Source organism: Anas acuta, chromosome 3 (genome assembly GCF_963932015.1).
Source record: "Anas acuta chromosome 3, bAnaAcu1.1, whole genome shotgun sequence".
Classification (NCBI taxonomy): domain Eukaryota; kingdom Metazoa; phylum Chordata; class Aves; order Anseriformes; family Anatidae; genus Anas; species Anas acuta.
The window spans coordinates 60,939,677-60,957,770 of record NC_088981.1 but is presented as its reverse complement, the minus strand read 5'-3'; the positions used below and the strand labels follow the sequence as shown (position 1 = coordinate 60,957,770).

General features: G+C 38.0%; 1 protein-coding gene and 1 non-coding gene across 4 annotated transcripts in view; one reads left to right on the top strand and one right to left on the bottom strand.

Annotated features, from left to right (window-relative positions):
• Nucleotides 1-888: 888 nt before the first annotated feature.
• AKAP7 (A-kinase anchoring protein 7) overlaps nucleotides 889-18,094 on the top strand; it is an 86,962-nt gene continuing 69,756 nt past the window's right edge. For all 3 annotated transcript variants that reach the window (XR_011095043.1, XR_011095042.1, XM_068677427.1), the window contains exons 1-5: nucleotides 889-1,384; nucleotides 3,394-3,549; nucleotides 4,521-4,666; nucleotides 9,124-9,260; nucleotides 14,602-14,762. Coding sequence is in view for 1 of the 3 variants with exons in the window: in XM_068677427.1 (XP_068533528.1) it covers nucleotides 904-1,384; nucleotides 3,394-3,549; nucleotides 4,521-4,666; nucleotides 9,124-9,260; nucleotides 14,602-14,762 (1,081 nt within the window). In the remaining 2 variants the exon portion in view is untranslated. The remainder of the gene's footprint in view (nucleotides 1,385-3,393; nucleotides 3,550-4,520; nucleotides 4,667-9,123; nucleotides 9,261-14,601; nucleotides 14,763-18,094) is intronic.
• On the bottom strand, nucleotides 17,332-17,403 carry TRNAQ-UUG (transfer RNA glutamine (anticodon UUG)). Its single transcript has one exon. It is a non-coding gene; the product is annotated as a tRNA-Gln (tRNA).

The window sequence follows — 18,094 nt, the reverse complement described above, 5'->3', positions numbered from 1 at the left end:
CTTCCTCCCTAATGCAGGCACCTTTTTTTTTTCTTTTTTCTTTTTTTTCCCCTCCAATCCTACTCCCTTTAAAAGCGAAAGTAAGAATTTGTATATATGGATAAACAATCAGCTCCTTCAGATCTGGTCTATATGCACAGGCTGATCTGCAAAAACAGAAGGCGAGATTTGGCTTGGCTTCGCCCACAGAATGTAGTGACAGCGTTTGGCCTCCAAAGGGCACAAAGTCTTTATTTAAGCAGGAAAATAGTGTCTTGCATTCCTCGCCTCGGAGAAACAGCCTCTCGTGTACACCCAAGAGGTTGATTCCCAATAGGAGATTGTACAGCCACAGTAGAAGCATTATTGCCAATGGGAAGGGTGGGCCAGAGCTACGTTAGGAGACTGGGTGACTGCATAAAGAATGGATGTTTCAAGGAAGATGATGTTTTTCCCTGGACTGCAGCTAAAATGATGAAAACTAGAGCTTTGGGTGGTATAAAATTCCTCTGGTGGTCCCAAGATACAAATGATTATTTTGAGGAGTCTGAGGAGTAGCCAGCTCAAAGCACTCCTGGGGAGTTACAGGCGTCCTCTTTAGCTGAGAATTGTTGGTAAAACAGAGTGAAAACAACAAATGGACATAACATACGTGAGATGTACGTGACTATATGGGATGTATGTGACATATATGTGATGTACATGACATTTATGAGATGTACGTGACATATATGATATGCACGTGGCATATATGGGATGTACATGACATATATGAGATGCATGTGGCATATACGAGATATACTTGACATATATGAGATGTGTGTGGTATATATGAGATGTATGTGGTATATATGAGATGTATGTAACGTATACGAGTTATACACAACAACCAATGTACATCTCGTGTCAGGACACGCTATCTGGATGCCTTCACTGCGTACAGGGCAGCTGGACAACAGCACATCACAGAGTTCAAGCTGCAGGCAGACCACAGGGCAGAACACGCACTCAAAACTCGAGCGGGGAACCCTCGGCCCCCTCAGCACCGCCATGGGGGCCACCCCCTGGGCGGGACAGCATCGGGGGCGGGAGCACCGCCATGGCGGCCCACCCCGCCCCTCCCGCCATGCCGCACGCGGGGCTCCGTGCGCGGGGCACGCCGGGGGCTGTAGTCCCGGGGCAGCTCCGTGCCCCGTGCCCCGTGCCCCGGCCGTCCCGCAGCGGGGCTCCCGGCCGGCCCCGCCGGGCATGCAGCGGCTGCTGCGCCGCCTGCTCCCCGCGCTGCGCCCCGCGCTGCGGCCCCGCGCCCTCCTGGCCCCGCCGCGGCCCATGGCGCTGCGCCCGGCGGCGGCGGCAGCGGGGGGCGGCGGGGGCGCCCCCGGCGGGTCCCCCCCCCGGGAGCACGGTGAGGAGGCGGCCGGAGGGAGGCGGGGAGGGAGGGAGGCGGCCGGGCTGGGCTGGGCTCGGCTCCCCGGCGCCGTCCCTGTAACGGGAGCGGGGGCTCCAGGGAAGCTCCGGGCCTGATCCCCCCGGGGTGCGGGTGGGAAGTAATGAAACGTGCCTTGGGGCGCCCCGCTGGGCGTGCTTCCCTGTGCGAGCTAGGGGGGTCTTCCTGATCGTTATTCTCTGTTTCCTGCTGGAACAGATGGCTCGTGAAGATCAGGAACCACTTAAAGACATCTATAGGATCATGCAGGTTCCTGCTCGTTTATAAAACCCCGGCGATATCGTTAAAAGTGCAATTAAAAAAGAGTTTATCCTGCAGTAGCTTGGTGATCAAGGCGCTCCTACTTCTTGGGTTGCCTAGGTCTCAGATGACCTGAGTTAAGTCAGGAATCCCTAAAAGTTCTGTTTTCACCTTGTTTTAGTGACCAGAACACGCTTCTAGGACTCTGTCGCTGCTGTCTTCAGCGTGTTGTGCCAGGGATCTTGATAACTTCTCTACCCTGGTTGTCAGTTTCATGGATTTTTGTCTTTTCCTTCAGTTCGTGATCTCTTTGAAGGATAATATGTTGTTTTCTGTGTGCTGGTGGATCACCAGCAATAACCTCTGCTGTGTACACTTTATATGTTAAGTAATAAATTTATGATTGCTTTAACATCTCGTTGTGGCACATAGTTTGTAGTGTCTACAGGGGGTACGAACAACCAGTCTGAATAGCTTGCTTCTTTTTACTCAGCCTCTGGCGCAAAGTTAGGTGTCAGATCACAACCACGGCGTGATTTATGCCTCCCTACTTCAGGCTGGAGTGAATTAGCATTGAACCAACTTGTTCTTTTACTTATCATCCCTAGCATAGAGTGATACACGCACACAAAAAAACAAACCCCACTCTATAGGGCTCTAATAGCCCAGGCTGGGTCTGTACCATTGATTTTACACAGATAGTGCAGCTTTGCATGGCACAAGAAAATAATACACACTTCTGCTGCCAAATTTCCCCCTTGGGCCAGATTTGGACTATCTGCACTGGTCACAAGAGGAGCTTTGAAAGCGTGTTGTCTGTAGTAATGAGCTGTCCTGGGATAAACTGCAATTCTGACATAAGGCTTCTTCCACTACAGTAATCCCATTGTGGACTTGTCCCAGAAGAATATTGCTGGATGTTTGGTTACGTGCACATTTGCTGTTGCTAGAGGAGATTTTGATTTTTAACTTCTTACGGTATAGCTTAGTACACAGCTATTAGCATTTACTGATGAAGAAATACGAAGCAAGTATAGGGAAATGACTCTGCATAATTAGTACTCTTGGGGGGATAAAGGCCTTTTTGAAAACTTTTTAGTGGAGTTCCTTCTGTCATTGTGGTATTTCTCTGAGATTCATGTTTATACATGCAAGACGAATTTAGATTTGTAGTGATTCCTTCTTAAATGCCGTTAGTTTCTAGAACAGGTTGAAATTGTTGCTGTCTATAACATGTTAATGCTGTGTGGGAGGTGCAGGAATAGAATAATCATCTCATTCTTGCATGATGTAGTCAGCTGAGAGTTCTTTGTTTTATGTGGAACTGTAGGATTCCCTTTGTGCTCCTCCATGCCTCATTTGCAGTGTGTTTACACTGCAAGTCATTTGCCAGTGTTCATCTGCATTCAATTTCATATGCCATTGCTGTTATCTAGAGTGAACTTTACATGATACGTAAAGGCTTACTGTTTTATACTTGGTCATAACTGTTCTCTTTGCACGTAATTGCATTTACTCAGTACTGAACAAGAACAAGTTACTAAACATAGAAAGCTAAATTCACTTTTTATGCTATTCTACATTGAGTGTTGAAGTCCTTTTGCTGATATGTTGACAAGGAAATGCTGGTAAATAGAGAAATTTATAAATTGTATATTGCTTGTGTATAATGCCACTTGGCTGTTTGTATTGAAAACTCAGACCCAGTGTCTTAAAATATATTACAGATGGGCTGGAAAATGTACAGGAAAAGAAGAAAATCTTTGCCGAGATTAAAAAAGCAACACAACAGAGAAAAAAGCCATGTCCATCTGCTGAATCAGTAGACTCTCTGATGGCAGAAATGCCGTTTGCCAACACAGATATTGAAGATGAATTTGCTTGTAAGTAAATTCAAACAGAAATTGTGTTTCTGTTCCACGTGTGCTTCTTGGTTCTGCCTGTTGGAGCGCACGGGTGGCCTCTGTGCGCGGGGTGGTGGAGCTCCTGCAAGCAGTATCAAGCCTGGTGTATCCGTTGTTGGTAGGCAATCCTGTAGGTACATGAGCGTATTAAAAGTGTACTATTTTATGATCCATTTCAAGATTTAGTTGCAGAATAAATACATCTTGTATGTCTGTTTGCATTACTACATATGAACTTTTCAATTGATGGCTTCCAGCTGACGGAAGAGCTGTCTTCCAACACCTGTGTTCCCAGCACATGGCTATAAATAAGTGCACCTGTCAGTGGACAGTGCATGACTGCAGTCTGGTCACCTTATGGATGTGTATACCTCCATGTGGTGGGAGAGGGTCTGCAAAGTCTTGAGGAAATAAGCTAGGAGGAAAGTGATTTATGGTACAGAGAGAACTGAGGACATGCGCTTTTCTTCCTGTTGGAAGGAGCCTTTGGGAAAGGAGCCAGACAGTAGGTCTTGTTTAGATTAAATTTTCTTCTGGGCAGGGTTCGTTCTATGAACTGTAGGTTGGCCAGTCCTAGTCTACTGCAACCTTTTCCTTTAATAATCCTGTGTATTACCTTGTTTTGAAGTCATGTCCATTTTCATGTGTGGACAGTTGCAGGACAAGTCCACTGCAGTGAGCTGACAAAACATGGGAGTAGCTTGGAAGCTGTGTTAGCAGTTGATGAGCCCTGCTTGGATATACAGGCTTTTATTTCAAGTATGGTACTCCACCTGGGTGACTGTGTTAATTCAAGTTGGAGTAGGATCCCAATCAGACAGTTCAGTGCATGGGCAGATCAGATGCTTCAGTCAGTTAACTGAAGGCAGCTCCTGTAGGCATGATGTTATTTGTATCTTTGTTCTGATTTGTCCGTATGCTGATTTTTTTAAATCTTTTTTTCTTTTCAGTGCATGCCACCTCTGAAGTAAATAAGGAAAAGAAAAGAAAGAGGACTACTGGAAAGGAAATTCCAGAAGGCAGTGAGAGAAATAAGAAAAAGAAGAAACAGTATCAGCCAAATTATTTCATTTCTATTCCAATTACTAATCCAGAGGTGATGTTCTTTATGATAGTAATTTGGTATAACCAGAATTACTTCAACAGCTACATGTGTTTGTAAGAAGAGAGGTTTATATTTATCTTTTTATTCAGTTGTATGGATTTCATACTGTTTTGATTGAAGCTGGCTTAAAGTTCCCCTTTGCAGTTTTCCAGTATTGCGTATTTGGTGTTTCATTTAGAATAAGGAAAAGAGACGTTTCATTTAATAGGGAAAAACTCTGCATTATTTTTAGCTCTCCTTAGAGGTAAGAATTTAAATTTGGATCTGTTGTTGTTTTAACAAGGCATTTTGTAGTTTAAAAAGTTTCCAGTAAAATAGATATTCTTATTTAAAATTCAAACAAGCTGTTGTTTTAGTGACAAGCTGTTCAAATGGATTCAAGAAGTGCAGTGGACTTTTAAAGAACATGTATTTTCCTATAGTTGGCATATGTTGTCTCATTTAACCTAGCAGTGAACAAAGATGATGTTTTTATGTGCTGTGGGATGTGTCTGATACAGCTTTGGTATTGTGTGTCTTCAGCAAGGAAAGTAGGTGTATTATGTTTAAAAAGTTAAAAACAACATTTTACCACCATTTCCAATTTTAGATTTATATTTTAATATCAGAAGCTATTTCTTTCAGGTGATCTTTAACTCATTCTACATCTGTACTGTTTTCAGAGAAAGTCAAAGATTGAGATAATCTGAAATTAAAATGATATAATCTAGATTTGAAAGTTATGATACAGTCTTCGATGCTTCAAAAAGCGTTGTGTGAAGAGATTGCAGAGGCTCTATTCTTCGTCTTCAGAATAGATCAGGAATAGCCTGACACAAATATCTTTTATGCCATCTTGGTCTGAAATGGCTTTTCTTCCTGTCTCTTCCATCATTTAACAGCAACAATTAATGCAAAGGTTACATAATCTGATCTTTGAGAACTGCTGCTCACAATTGTTATGTTGAATTGCTGGCTGAGTAGAAAAAATCTTAACTAAACTTAACTTCATTTTTATATGCCCTGTATTGTTTACAAAGGTAAAGAAACAACTCTAAATCTCAGAGCATTTTGGGAATTCCAAGACTTTGCTAAAAAGTTTTGTTTATACTTGCCTCAGATGTAGAGTTGTTATGAAAGTAGAAAATACACGTTGGAATTTGTATAGGCAACATTAGCCAAAATGTAGACTTAAGACACCTGGCTTCTTGATAGCCAGAGGGGATCTGGTAATTACTAGTAGCATTTCAGTTAGGAAGGAGGGGTCTTTCCTTTGTGAGGATCTAATTTTACTCCGGTGAAGTGTTTTAGGCATTAGTACTCTTTCTTCATGTTTTATATAGGCTTTTAACCTTTACACAGAGAAACATTTTGTAGTAAGGAATATTTCTGGAACACTTAATGAACTGTTCCTGTTGAAAATTAAACATTTTCCTTGCTTTCATTTTAATCATGTTCCAAATCTTAAGTAAAATGAGGTATTCCATTAATTTGGGATTTATATTTAACGTTTTATTAGTTCTGTAAGAATAGTTGAATGTTATCACTTGGCAGGTTAGTCTTTCGGGCTCTTCCAGTCTTGATTATAATTTCAATTAATCTGTTAAATCTTTTAAAGCTCACAGTATTCACTTCCCAGTAGTGTTCTTGCAGTAAGCAGAATCATTATTTTATTACTCTTCAGAATAACATATCCCAGGGAATGGGAGAGGATACCTTGAAATTACAATTTGAGTCCTTATTTAGGGGGAAATTTTATAAATAATCTGAGAGGAGAATTATTGAGTATGATCTGCCCTCAGCCGTTTCTTTTTGGAAATGGATATGGAAGTTAGGAAATCTCAGATTAGATGAAATTGTTGTCAGCATGACAGCAGTTGAAATTTAACATAAAATTTCATAAGGTAATGTAAATAGCAAGTAAAAACAATATAAAGTTTTCATTCATGCATGGGCTATAACTAGGTATTACTGAGATTCAGGAAGAGTCCTGGCTAGCTTGATTAAAATTCAGTGCTCTCAGCTGTTAAATGCACATTCGATTTACTGAAGAGAACAGCATCAGTCTGAAGTCGTGACAGCATGGCTAAGCTCCAGCTGTTGTGTTACATTTTGATCATGTGAGTTCTGGGAAAACACACTAAAAATAAATTGCTGAATTCACAAAAATGGATTTGAAAAGTTCTTTTATCCCTTCTCTCTGTACAACCTCAACATCTATCATGCAGAATGTTGTTGCTCCAGCCAGAGAACACGATCACTCGTCCTTCTATTTTGCTATTTTCAAGAAGGCAGCTCATTTCTCTGCTGGGTTCAACAACAACTTGTCTCTGGACCTGCTAACTGTCCATCTTTGGAATTAATCTTCTTCCAAAGGTGTGTTATTCATTAGGTTTTAGCCTGTCAGAGGTACTCATTTTCTATGGTGTTTTGTGGAATTTGTGGTGGTGAAAAGAGAGCCTTGAAAGAACGTGCGTGTGTTACAGGCTGCAGTGTGAGTATGGCAATTACCTGTTTTTTGAGATCTGACAGATGATGAATAAAAATATGCATATTTTTTAGGCAGTCAACCCCCGATAACTGAAAATCAGCCACAGCATGTGTTCTTTCTTGCCCGAGCTAAAACTGAGCTATAGGAGGGACCTGGGGGTAGTGCAGGGAGTTTAGGAAATGAGTAGGAAGGGATTTGGAAGTACTACTGAAGGGAACTGTATGGGTGAGGGAAAGTGGAGTGTTGGCTGAGTAACTGAATGCTGAGTAACGCTGATCTTTTTTGAGCTATGATATGGTTTTATCACTGTGATAACACAGCTCCAAACCTGTTTAATGTATTCCGAAGGGCGTGTATACTTACACACATCTTTTTTTTTTTTTGCCAGCTCTCAGGTACAAATTAAATTTAGAAAGAGTAGTCAAAAATAGTTGAAAATGGAACGAAACTGTAATTGTTATGATAGAGCATTTCATTTTTTTTTCTTTACTGGGGTAACTGCATTTGCTTTAGTTTATAAACTTAAATAATTATGCAGTCGATACACTGTAGCTATCAGGGATTGTGTTTACCAGTTTGTTGTGTAAACACGGGTTAAGTTTCTCCTGCATCTGAGACTACAATAGAAGCATCACGTATTTATGATAAGATCTGACTATGAAGGAAATGGTCTTATATTATAACAAGAGTTATAATCGGAGTGCTGGTGCAATTTTCTTCATTCGTCTCACACTACTAAAGACATGTCTGAGTTGTAGATGCCATGTTACTTCTGGCAAGTGAGTTTCTTTTCCTCCTCTCCACCCTTCCTGGAGTTGGTCCTCTTCAGCTCTAACTAGTTTTTATTTATATGGTGCTTTACCTTAAATAAATAAATAAAGTGCTACTAGATATATTAGGTAAAACTCCTGCATGGCAAACCTCATCATAAGGACATGGGTCACAGAAGTACTGACCACTCCCGTTATAGTGTACTTTTTATGGAAATTTGTGTGTTAATTATCATCAACAGAGTAACTAAATTGTAGCTTTTTATTTTAGCCTAACAGCTACTTACGTGTGTTATAAAAATTAATATATACAGTATATTCATTAAGCATTCACCAATGGGTTTCAAATAAAAATCAGATTGAAGTTTTCTACGTGCTTCTTTTAGACTATATACCCCAAAGCTGATTTGTCTGTAATATCTTTGCTTATCGTCATTTAGAAATAACTCATTTTGTCATGTGGTCAAGGTTACTGGATTTGATTTAATTTCTACTAACATACTCAAGCATTCTTGAAGTTCTTTAAAAAAAATTACTATAATACAAGTATCATAACTGCAGACACAGTAAGCAAGTTGAATACAATTTGTAAAGCATATATAACTATATAAATAAATTTAATTGAAGAAAAATGTGAACCAAATATAGAAAAAGACTGGTGGTGTTAGAACTGTATAGGTGTTACAGAGATTCATTAAAACGTTTGAAGAGATTATATAAATTATACAATCTTTTGGACAGTATAATCAGAATTGTAAATCTCCACAAATAGCTTACTGACTATTTGCCTGTTCCTTTTTTGCCTGATACTGTAAAGACCCCTTTATCTTTTCAGACACTTGTCTGCACATAGCAGTATACATGTTTAGCAGACAGTAGAGAAGCTCTCTAAAGAAGCCTCTGATCTGGACTACTGACAGTGTAAAATTGGATGATTTTAATCTGTTCCAGGAATTTGTCATTTTATGGAACCTAGCTCCTGTTAAGATGTGATGGGAAATGTCCTGCTACTTGTTAATCACTGCATTTGTACCCACTATGAGTTTACTCAGGCCAATTAGCACAGCTTTATCAGAGGATAAAACTTGCTTCTGCTAGGATGATTCCTACATAAACATTTGACTTCAGTTTGTGCACTTTCTTGTTCACTTGCATTATGGGATGCAGTAATTGCTAACTGCTGTTTCTGTGCCTGTCTGTCTTTCCAGATTACTGACGGTATTCGGGCCGTCCAAGATGCAATAATACAAAAGGATCATAGGCTTTCCAAAGCAATGGTTCGCTGTGCCTCACTGCACGTCACCATGTTGGTGATGCATTTATCTGGTGAAGAAGAAATTGGCATGTAGGTATTTTGGTGTTAAATGTATAAAAGTAGTTTTGTTGGAGGAGTTATTAAAAAAGACTAGGAGGGGTAATTGATGCTTGTTTTTTGTCATCCCTAAATTACTAGGGCTACTGAGCATTTAATTCATGTTGTTCTTAAGCTGCTAATCTTAATATCAGCCATTTTCCTAATTTACAGTATGTCATAAGTTCTGCACAAAGTACTCGTTTTGCTTCCTTACATTTCTCATAACTGTGTGCTGAACTTGCATGCACAAATCTCATGTTTGCTAAAGTAGTTATTTCAAAACAATGTTTTGTTGTAGAGGACGTTGAACAGATCAACAGAGGAGCTTTCAGAATTTTGTAGCTCAGCAGATATTATAGGCCAAATTAGTAACTTTCATTGAAAGACTTCAATGAAATAAGCCTTAGCTGCAAGGTAATGCCTCATGCAGTTGGCTTTTAATGCCTCTAAATGAATTTGTTATACTCAAACTATAAGTACATTTTTAAAAGAGAGTTCATTAGGCCTTATCAAAAATATAATTTTTATATTGCTTCAGTGAAATAGCTGAGTTTTTGCTCATATAAAAGTCCTAACAGTCATGGAAAGGGCTATGTGTTATGTGATGATACCATGTATAAGTGTCAAATGTGACTATTTGCTTTATAAAAAATGCAGTTTTTGGATGGCTTTTACTGTTTATCACATGCTGTATAGCTCTCTGACAAGCCTACTTTAAAGTACAAGCTCCATGGTTAATATGAAGAAATTCAGACTTTTAAGTCCATACAGCTATCATTTATGAACCTTTAGAATAATAGTTTGTGTGTCTAGCTGTACGATTGACTTGAAAACATCCTTTGTCTTTCATAGTCCTACTTCACACAGACTTTCCTGGCAGTTGCTATTGAGATGTGGTGCCCAGTAGCCTACATATGTCATGTCTCTCTGTATGTGTACATTGTAATTGCAGGATGGAGATGACAAACACTTGGGTACCTGTAGCAGTGTTAATTAAAATGCTGATAAATGGCCTGCTGGCATTATACAGACATCTGGGAATTCTCCATTGCTTATGTATCAATTTTGAAGAGAATTAGTGATGAATCAAAAGTCCTTATATTGTAATTTTGTGGAAGAAAAGCGTTGCTTTTTCATGTACCCAAGATGAGTTCTTTCAGGGGACTTCCATCATCTATATATCGTAGTGGTTTTCTCTGCAGTATTAGAAGATGTGCAGTCCATATACTGAATTACATAGATCCAATAATGAACAAGTACAGTGAGACATTGCTTGGGTTTTGGTCACACAGTTAAAAAATGATGTGTATAATAAGTGTGTGCATTGAATAATTTTTCCCCCAGAAGGTTTTGCTATTGAAGTACAGATTGCTCATAGGAAAGCCAGAATCCAAGGTGGAATGTAAGAACAATTAGTAGAAGGTATTTTGGCTGAAAACATTTATCACACCTAAAAATAATGATATCAATGTATCTAAATCAATTGCCCAGCTTGTTTTTCACATGTTTCCTTGAATGTTGTAATACTGAATCCTTGAGGGATCTATGCTGTCACCTCTTCTGTGAGGTTACAAATATGTTGGCTTCTTCCTCCGACACTGCTCTGAAGGGAGAGACAGACAGCTGGAAGCAGGGAATCGAAATGAGAGCAAAGGATTCTAGATTTGCTGGGCTCCCTCTCCTCTCCACGTTCTTTTGTCTCCTGGAGTTGGCACACAAGCTTCCTCCTTCTCTGGTTGATGAGTGAACTTTGGTAGCACCTGAAAATCGGAGAGAACAATCACCAACTGTGCGAGCACTTTTTTTTTTAAGGGTTTTAAGTATGAACTTCTGAAGAAGGCAGTATGAGAGGATACCTCAAAGGCAAGTATGCCTCCTCATGACTGGAGTCACGAATTCTGTATCAAAATGAATATTGCCAAGTTCAGTATTCTCAGCAACATCCTTTGCAGCTCTCTCTGTTCAGCTGCCACCTGGGCACTTACTTATGGAGTTCTTCTCTGCCTCTCCCAGCAGAACTCCACAGTCCAGGCATGCAGGAGCTGTCTTCTAGTCAGCAGCAGCTTCCCCAGGGATTCACCCCTTTCCTGGCCAGGTGCCTACTACAGGTGTCTAGCTCAGCTATCCTCAGGTATTCTAGGTTGCATTTCTATTATATGGAATTCTTATTTTTCTCATAACTGATGTTTTCTGCTTAATATTCTGTAAGTACTTGAAGAGTTAAAACTTGAATTTTCTTTTCCTTGCATCACCAATTTTCGATACTACATTAATGGAATTAAATCAAGATCCAGACTAGCAGAAGAACCTGTGTGTAATTTCAGATGACAGTAGTCAAACAAAGGGCAACTAGTGAACTAGACATCTAAGAGTTCACAGATCCGAAAGTTTGGATGTGTTAAGTTACATAGATATCTACAGTTTTTCTGCTCTATATGCACAATAGTACTTCTGTCTGTATAGAAATGAAATGAGTTGAACGCTATTTGAAGTCCTAACACATGATAAGAATGTTCTAAACATAATACTCAGTTCAGCACAAAGCTCTTTATATGATGTTTTAGTACATACAGCTTTTGCCTTGGAAATAGAAGATCTGCATTTTAGGTTTCTCCTTCTAAGGGAATCCAGACCTACAATTTGCATGGGAATTTTCTAACTCATGGGCTGTAGGCTAGCCTTCATGAGGACACGTTACAACTGTTTTTATAAGACTGTATGAAATCAAGAACGTGAGGTTTAAAATAACATAAAGAAAACAAGCAAAAAAGAGTCATGACAGCACTCCCTTCAAGCAAAGCAGTTGTAGTCCATGCTAACAGCATGTCTTTTATCTATTTACTTTAATGTCAAATGCATTCGTAGCATACTTGGGATCTGGTATTGGAAATTAGGATACCAGCCTTCACAGTAAGTGCCTTCATTAACAGACTATAGCTTAAAGTTCCTTTTGTAACTTGTCAAATACTGTGAAACTAACCTTTTTATTATAAATATGAAAGCTATTGAATTCTAAACTAACAGTTCAGAAATTCCTGAAAAGAATTACACCAAACAAATGCTATAATGTTTACATTAGAACAGTATAGAAAACGAGAAGCACTGCTTCTGTAACCCTTGTTTGTATACACTGAGAATATACTGCCTTTTTTTTATTATTATTTTTCCAGTTTGGAGCAAAATGCATGTAAGCTCTTTTGTTATGTTTGTGGGGTAGTTGCACTGAGTGTAATTACTGTTTGGCATTGTAAGTACTATTTGGTATGGAATAAGAAGAAAATACCACTGTTGTGTTCATTGCTGTTGAATTCAGCGGAAACGTTTGTCCTTTGTGCTTTATTCTTACAAAGCAATTGTCAGTTGTTATAAAACGATAGATGGAAAAGAAAAATACAAAATATTCTCAATAGAGATGACAACAATTTTTTAAAAATAATTTAGTGTATTTAAAGATTATTTAAAAAAAAAAAAAGTAGAACTAAATCTTTAGCGACAACAGTGCTAAACTGAAAACACACTGCTCTGTTTGAGTTGACCTTTCATAGACCTCATCAACTGGAATTGGGCTGGTCAGTGAGTTCTGCAGCACACCCTACAGTATGGAAATACAAGTCTGTATTCAGTTGGGGACCAGAGCTTTCCATGGCTGTCTGTGTACCAGTTCTCAGATGTAAAAAGTCCAGAGAGGGATTTTAGGGCATGATTTAGTACTTAAAAGCCCACTGAAGTCTTTGATACTGTTTATTAGTAATATCTGTATCTGTTTTGGAATGATTTTCAGGTTCGTGTCAGTAAATAAATACAGAAAAAATAATCTGTGAAATAATCTGACAGGTATAATTAGTATTAGATGGTGTTTTTAAAAAGCCTTGAAGTATAGCAGACGTGGAGGGCACTTAGAACAATCTTGTCTTAAGGTGATGAAGGTGGCAGAGATAATGCTTAAAAAGAAACACCTTTGCCAAGGAACAAGTAATAGCATTGTTGCTGAAAGTGATCATACAGGAGCTAAAATACTTCCAGTTTGTAGCTTAAAGTCATAAGAAAAAACACAGGAGAACTATATCAATCAGAGATGCTTTCTTAACCTGGTCTTGATTTCAATTAACTGTATGGTTCCTATCAAGACTCTGTCTTGTTAAACATAATGGAAAAGTGAGTAGAGCTGTTTGTATGTGTACAGGCTTAAAAAATAGATTTCAGAAATCATGGTGATGGCTTTCATCTAGTTACTGTAGAGAGAATAAAATAAACTCTTGAGATTTTTTTAACCTGTTACTGCCATCTAGCGTTGATAAAGTCAACATTGGTTTAGTGAGCAGATTAAATTTAGTTTCACTGAGTAGAACTAAAAACTTGGAGCATGCAAGAGATTTTTAGAATACGCTAAGAATGAATATATATATATATATATATATATAAAAAACATATATTGTTACATATATGTTATATATATATATATAAAACATTTTATATATAAGTTTATATATATACTTTATATATATAAAACATTTATATATATATAAATATATATATAAAAATATATATATATGTTATATATATATATATATATATAAATAATATATATATATTATTTTTTTTCTCATGAATCATTTCAAAACAAGTACATGTACTTAATGGGGCTAATTAAAATGATTATTAACAGGTTACCAGGCTTGCTACAGTTTCTTAAGTTACACATAGATTATATGTGCACACTACTTCTCTCTTAAAGAAAGTAAGCATTAATTTAGTATGTCTTTTCCTGATAGCTCTCAATGAGCTTAATAGTAATTTCCATCTAATTCCATCTAATTTTATCATTATATATATATATATTACATATAAAATGTCACTAACCTCTGTTTACAGTAATAAGTAATATTCTGTAGCAGGTTTGAATGAAGTAGCATCTTAGAGTGTCCCATTGCAATGTCAGGAGAAGAACAAAAGTAGGCTACTTTCAGAATGGAAAACCAAATGCTTCTGAATTAGAGTCTTACTTAAATGTGATGCACAGAGTAATAGAAATATTGTCATCTTGTTATCTAGTCACATTGAGAATTGAGATAAATTCTTTCAAGGAATTGTACCTGCTGCTAAGTCTGCCTTGTAGTTTCCATGTTTTTACAGCAGGGCATATGAACCAGTTTACTATTATAAAATGATGAGAATAGTACTGACTGCATTGATAGGAAGCAGTGCAAAAGTACCTGAGTAGCTAATAAATTAATACTAAAAGCTTTCTGAGACTTATGTATAGAAGGATTAATAGAAATGTAAACAATAATATATTTGACTTTCACACAGATGTTTTCTTTCTTCTTGACAGAGCAGTTGATGCTCTTTCAGACAGCAAGGATTTTGTAGAAGATCTCCTTAAAGGAAAAACTGTGGACTTGTCTTTTCAAGGAATTGATCATTTCAAAAATGAAGTTGGATTTGTGAAGTTGACAGAAAATGATCATACAGCTGTACTTACAGAAATAGCAGGTAAAAAAAAGTAATTTCTTACACATTGTGAAGACAGGCTCAGAGAGTTGGGGTTGCTCAGCCTAAAGATGAAAAGGCCCAGGGGAGACATTGCAGTGGCCTTCCAGTGCCTAAAGGGGGCCTACGGGAGGGACTCTTTGTCAGGGAGTGTAATGGTAGGACAAGGAGTAATGTCTTTAAACTAAAAAGGATAGATTTAGATTAGATATTAGGAAGAAATCCTTTACTCTGAGGGCGGTACGAAGTGTGAGAACAGGTCATCCAGAGAAGCTGTGGCTGCCCCATCCCTGGAAGTGCTCAAAGCCAGGCTGGATGGGGCTTTGGGCAACCTGGTCTAGTGGAAGGTGTCCCTGCCCATGGAAGGGGCGTCAGAACTGGGTGGTCTTTAAAGGCCCTTCCAACCCAAACCAGTCTGTGATTCTATGATTCTGTGATGTGTTTGCACCTGCATGTACACTAACTCTCAGTTCTGTCTTAGCAGTGGAGCTAAGGCTGCTTCATTTGCCAGTCAGGTAAAATGCATCCAAAATGTAGTTCTCAAGTCAGTAGGAATATATAAATTAAAAGGCATATAAATATCAGCTGAGTAACGGTAGACAGTATTTAGATCAAACCAAGCTACAGTGGAGTTTTTTTTAATCTGTTTACAAGGCTGTACTTAAATTATGTTGTTTACAGATATTAAAGAAAAATTATCAGTAAACAGTACTGTCTGTAATTCACCAGTGTCCTTTAAAACTATCCCAGTAATTCCAGCTATTCTTTGAAAAGAGTCTTTTAAAGAGTTTTTCAGTATTGATGAATCATCTTTTGTGTTCTGTGGAATGTGAGGTCACACCATTTTTTAATAGTGCAATAACCCATATCAGGCATTTTGCGGAACAGCAAAGACTACTGTTGTCATGCTACATCTTGTGCAGTCCAGTACAGAGAAAAAAATGGAGAAAGTCTTCGTTAATACAGTGCTTTATCTAGCAGTTCACTAGGTTAATTTCTGAAGTGCATTTCCATAATGTTTAGTATTTTTTAACTTACATTTTGAAGAGAGGTTGAAGAGAAGAGTGTGAGAGAGCTTTCCAGTTTACTAAATTGCTTATGTTGTTATTGGGTGATGCCTTCTTACTTTACGCAATGTTTGGTAGAGAAGTTTATTTTTAATATTTATTATAGTAGGAATTGAGCAGTACTTACAGTTCCAGAGAGGCTTTGGTTGTCAAATAATACCATAATTATTTTAGGGATTTAATGTACCAAGTATTTTTTCAGTCGTTTGGAAGATACGCTTCCTCATCCTTGTCTTTGAGTTTGTCTTTACCTTTCTTTTAAAGGTGACAGAACACTGTGTACGCTGCTTTACGAATAGTGAGAGTTCACGTATAAGCTGAGTTCCCTTTCAGTACCTCTTATGAAAGGAGATGAATGATTTCTGTTAGTCACTGACTTGATTTTAAGGAATTTATAGTGAATTATTAATAACTCTAGACTCAGACAGCTAAACATCTTCTGGCTACAGGAAATAAATAAGTTGTTCTAAGTGATTTACTATATATTATAGCCTAGTTAAACAGATTTTTATCAGAATATTTGGTAAAAGATGAGGTCAGATTTCAGCTTCAACATTGAAAATTTTTCAGATTTTCAATGTTGAAGGTCCTTCCCAGTGGATGAACTCATGGTACAGTCAAATTCAGCAAACCTATGTTTTCTTAGTAAAGTATAACTATTGGTACTCATTGGTGAACTTCCTTTGCTTATATTAGAACTACAGCTGTATCTTACTGTTTTCATTTAACATTGCTCTTTAGTAAAAATGTTTCTTATTTCAGTGTTTACTTTTGACAACTGAATGGAGTGTTTCTTGCCTTAGGACTCTCTTTTAGTTTGTTGACCTATACAGTGACGTATGTTTCAGCCAGATTTAATTCTGAAACAGGGTAAGGAGCTGAACATTACCAGAAGACAATGGTAAAATGGCTGAAAGTGTTAAATGGATATGACTTACCATATTCTTTCCTAACACTTCTTTACTGGCTGACAGAACTGTAACTTCTCAATTGCTGCTGATTCCAGAATCTCTTTTGATGCTTTCTTGGAAGTGCTGGTATTATTTCATAACAGGTGGACTATATTTTGTGAAAGCAATTTCAGCTTTATGTTGATACTTAAGCCAGGAAAAAGTTTTCAGGTTTATAATCACTGGATATCAAAGATTATACAAGTTTCAAAAGCTTTCAAAAAGCTTTCAAAAGTCTTGTTAAATTAGTGGAAAGACCAGCAGAAGGAAAATGGACACACTAAATGTTCTCAGTCTATGTCTTCATTAAGACTGAATTGCAAAGACTTTTAATATAAGTAACCTGGTTAAATAGAAAAATTGTTAATACACTTATATCACAGAATCATCTAGGTTGGAAGAGACCTCCAAGATCACCTAGTCCAATCTCTGACCTAACAGTGAGCAGCCCACCACTAAACCGTATCACAAAGTTCTGCGTCTAAATGTCTTTTAAAGAAGACCTCCAGGGGTGGTGACTGAACCACTTCCCTGGGCAAAGGGAAACATCCCCATAGGTTCTGCTGAGGCTTGAACTCAGATCACTGGATTCAAAGTCCAGAGTGCTGCCCATTACACCACAGAACCAAATCTGTGGCCAAGAGTAATTTTGATCCTGTAGCTCACAAGACTGTAACTGCTGTTTGTCATTTACTACTGTGTAGCCAGGCAAGGATAAGCAATTTAATTGATAAGTGAAGGCACCCCACACAGAGTACTTTGCAGGGAAGGGCTTGTTACTTCAAGGTAGTGCAATTTAGAATAGTAAATAATACGAAACAAAAGAATCTCTGTGAACTTTTCAAAACTGATGAGGCAAACGGGAGTCATTAGGGTCCCCCCATCTCCCAAATGTATCACACATATAGTTCCTTTAGCATAATGATGCACTTACAGGGCTAATTACAGCACATTTACTTTGCAAGCAGTTTTTACAAAGCATTAGCAGACAGTCCTCTAGTGGCCAAAACTCCTACTATGGGTGGTGTATTTTGGAAAAGATGGAATTATAACAGTGTTGATCTGAATGTTTTTAAAATCCTGCAAAATTTAAATAATGATGTATACATTTTTTTCCATCACATCCACAAATCAGGAAAAAAGTAAAAATGCCATTGGAAATTAGGATCTTCTTGTGGTCAGTGGAGGATAGATGTATTATAAAAAAGGTATTTTTCAATTTTGCACTTCCAATAGTAACTAACTAGGTATGATAAGAAGGGAAATGCATTGTAATCATCCTTCCTCTGCCTTTAGATGAGCCATTAGACGTGAATGA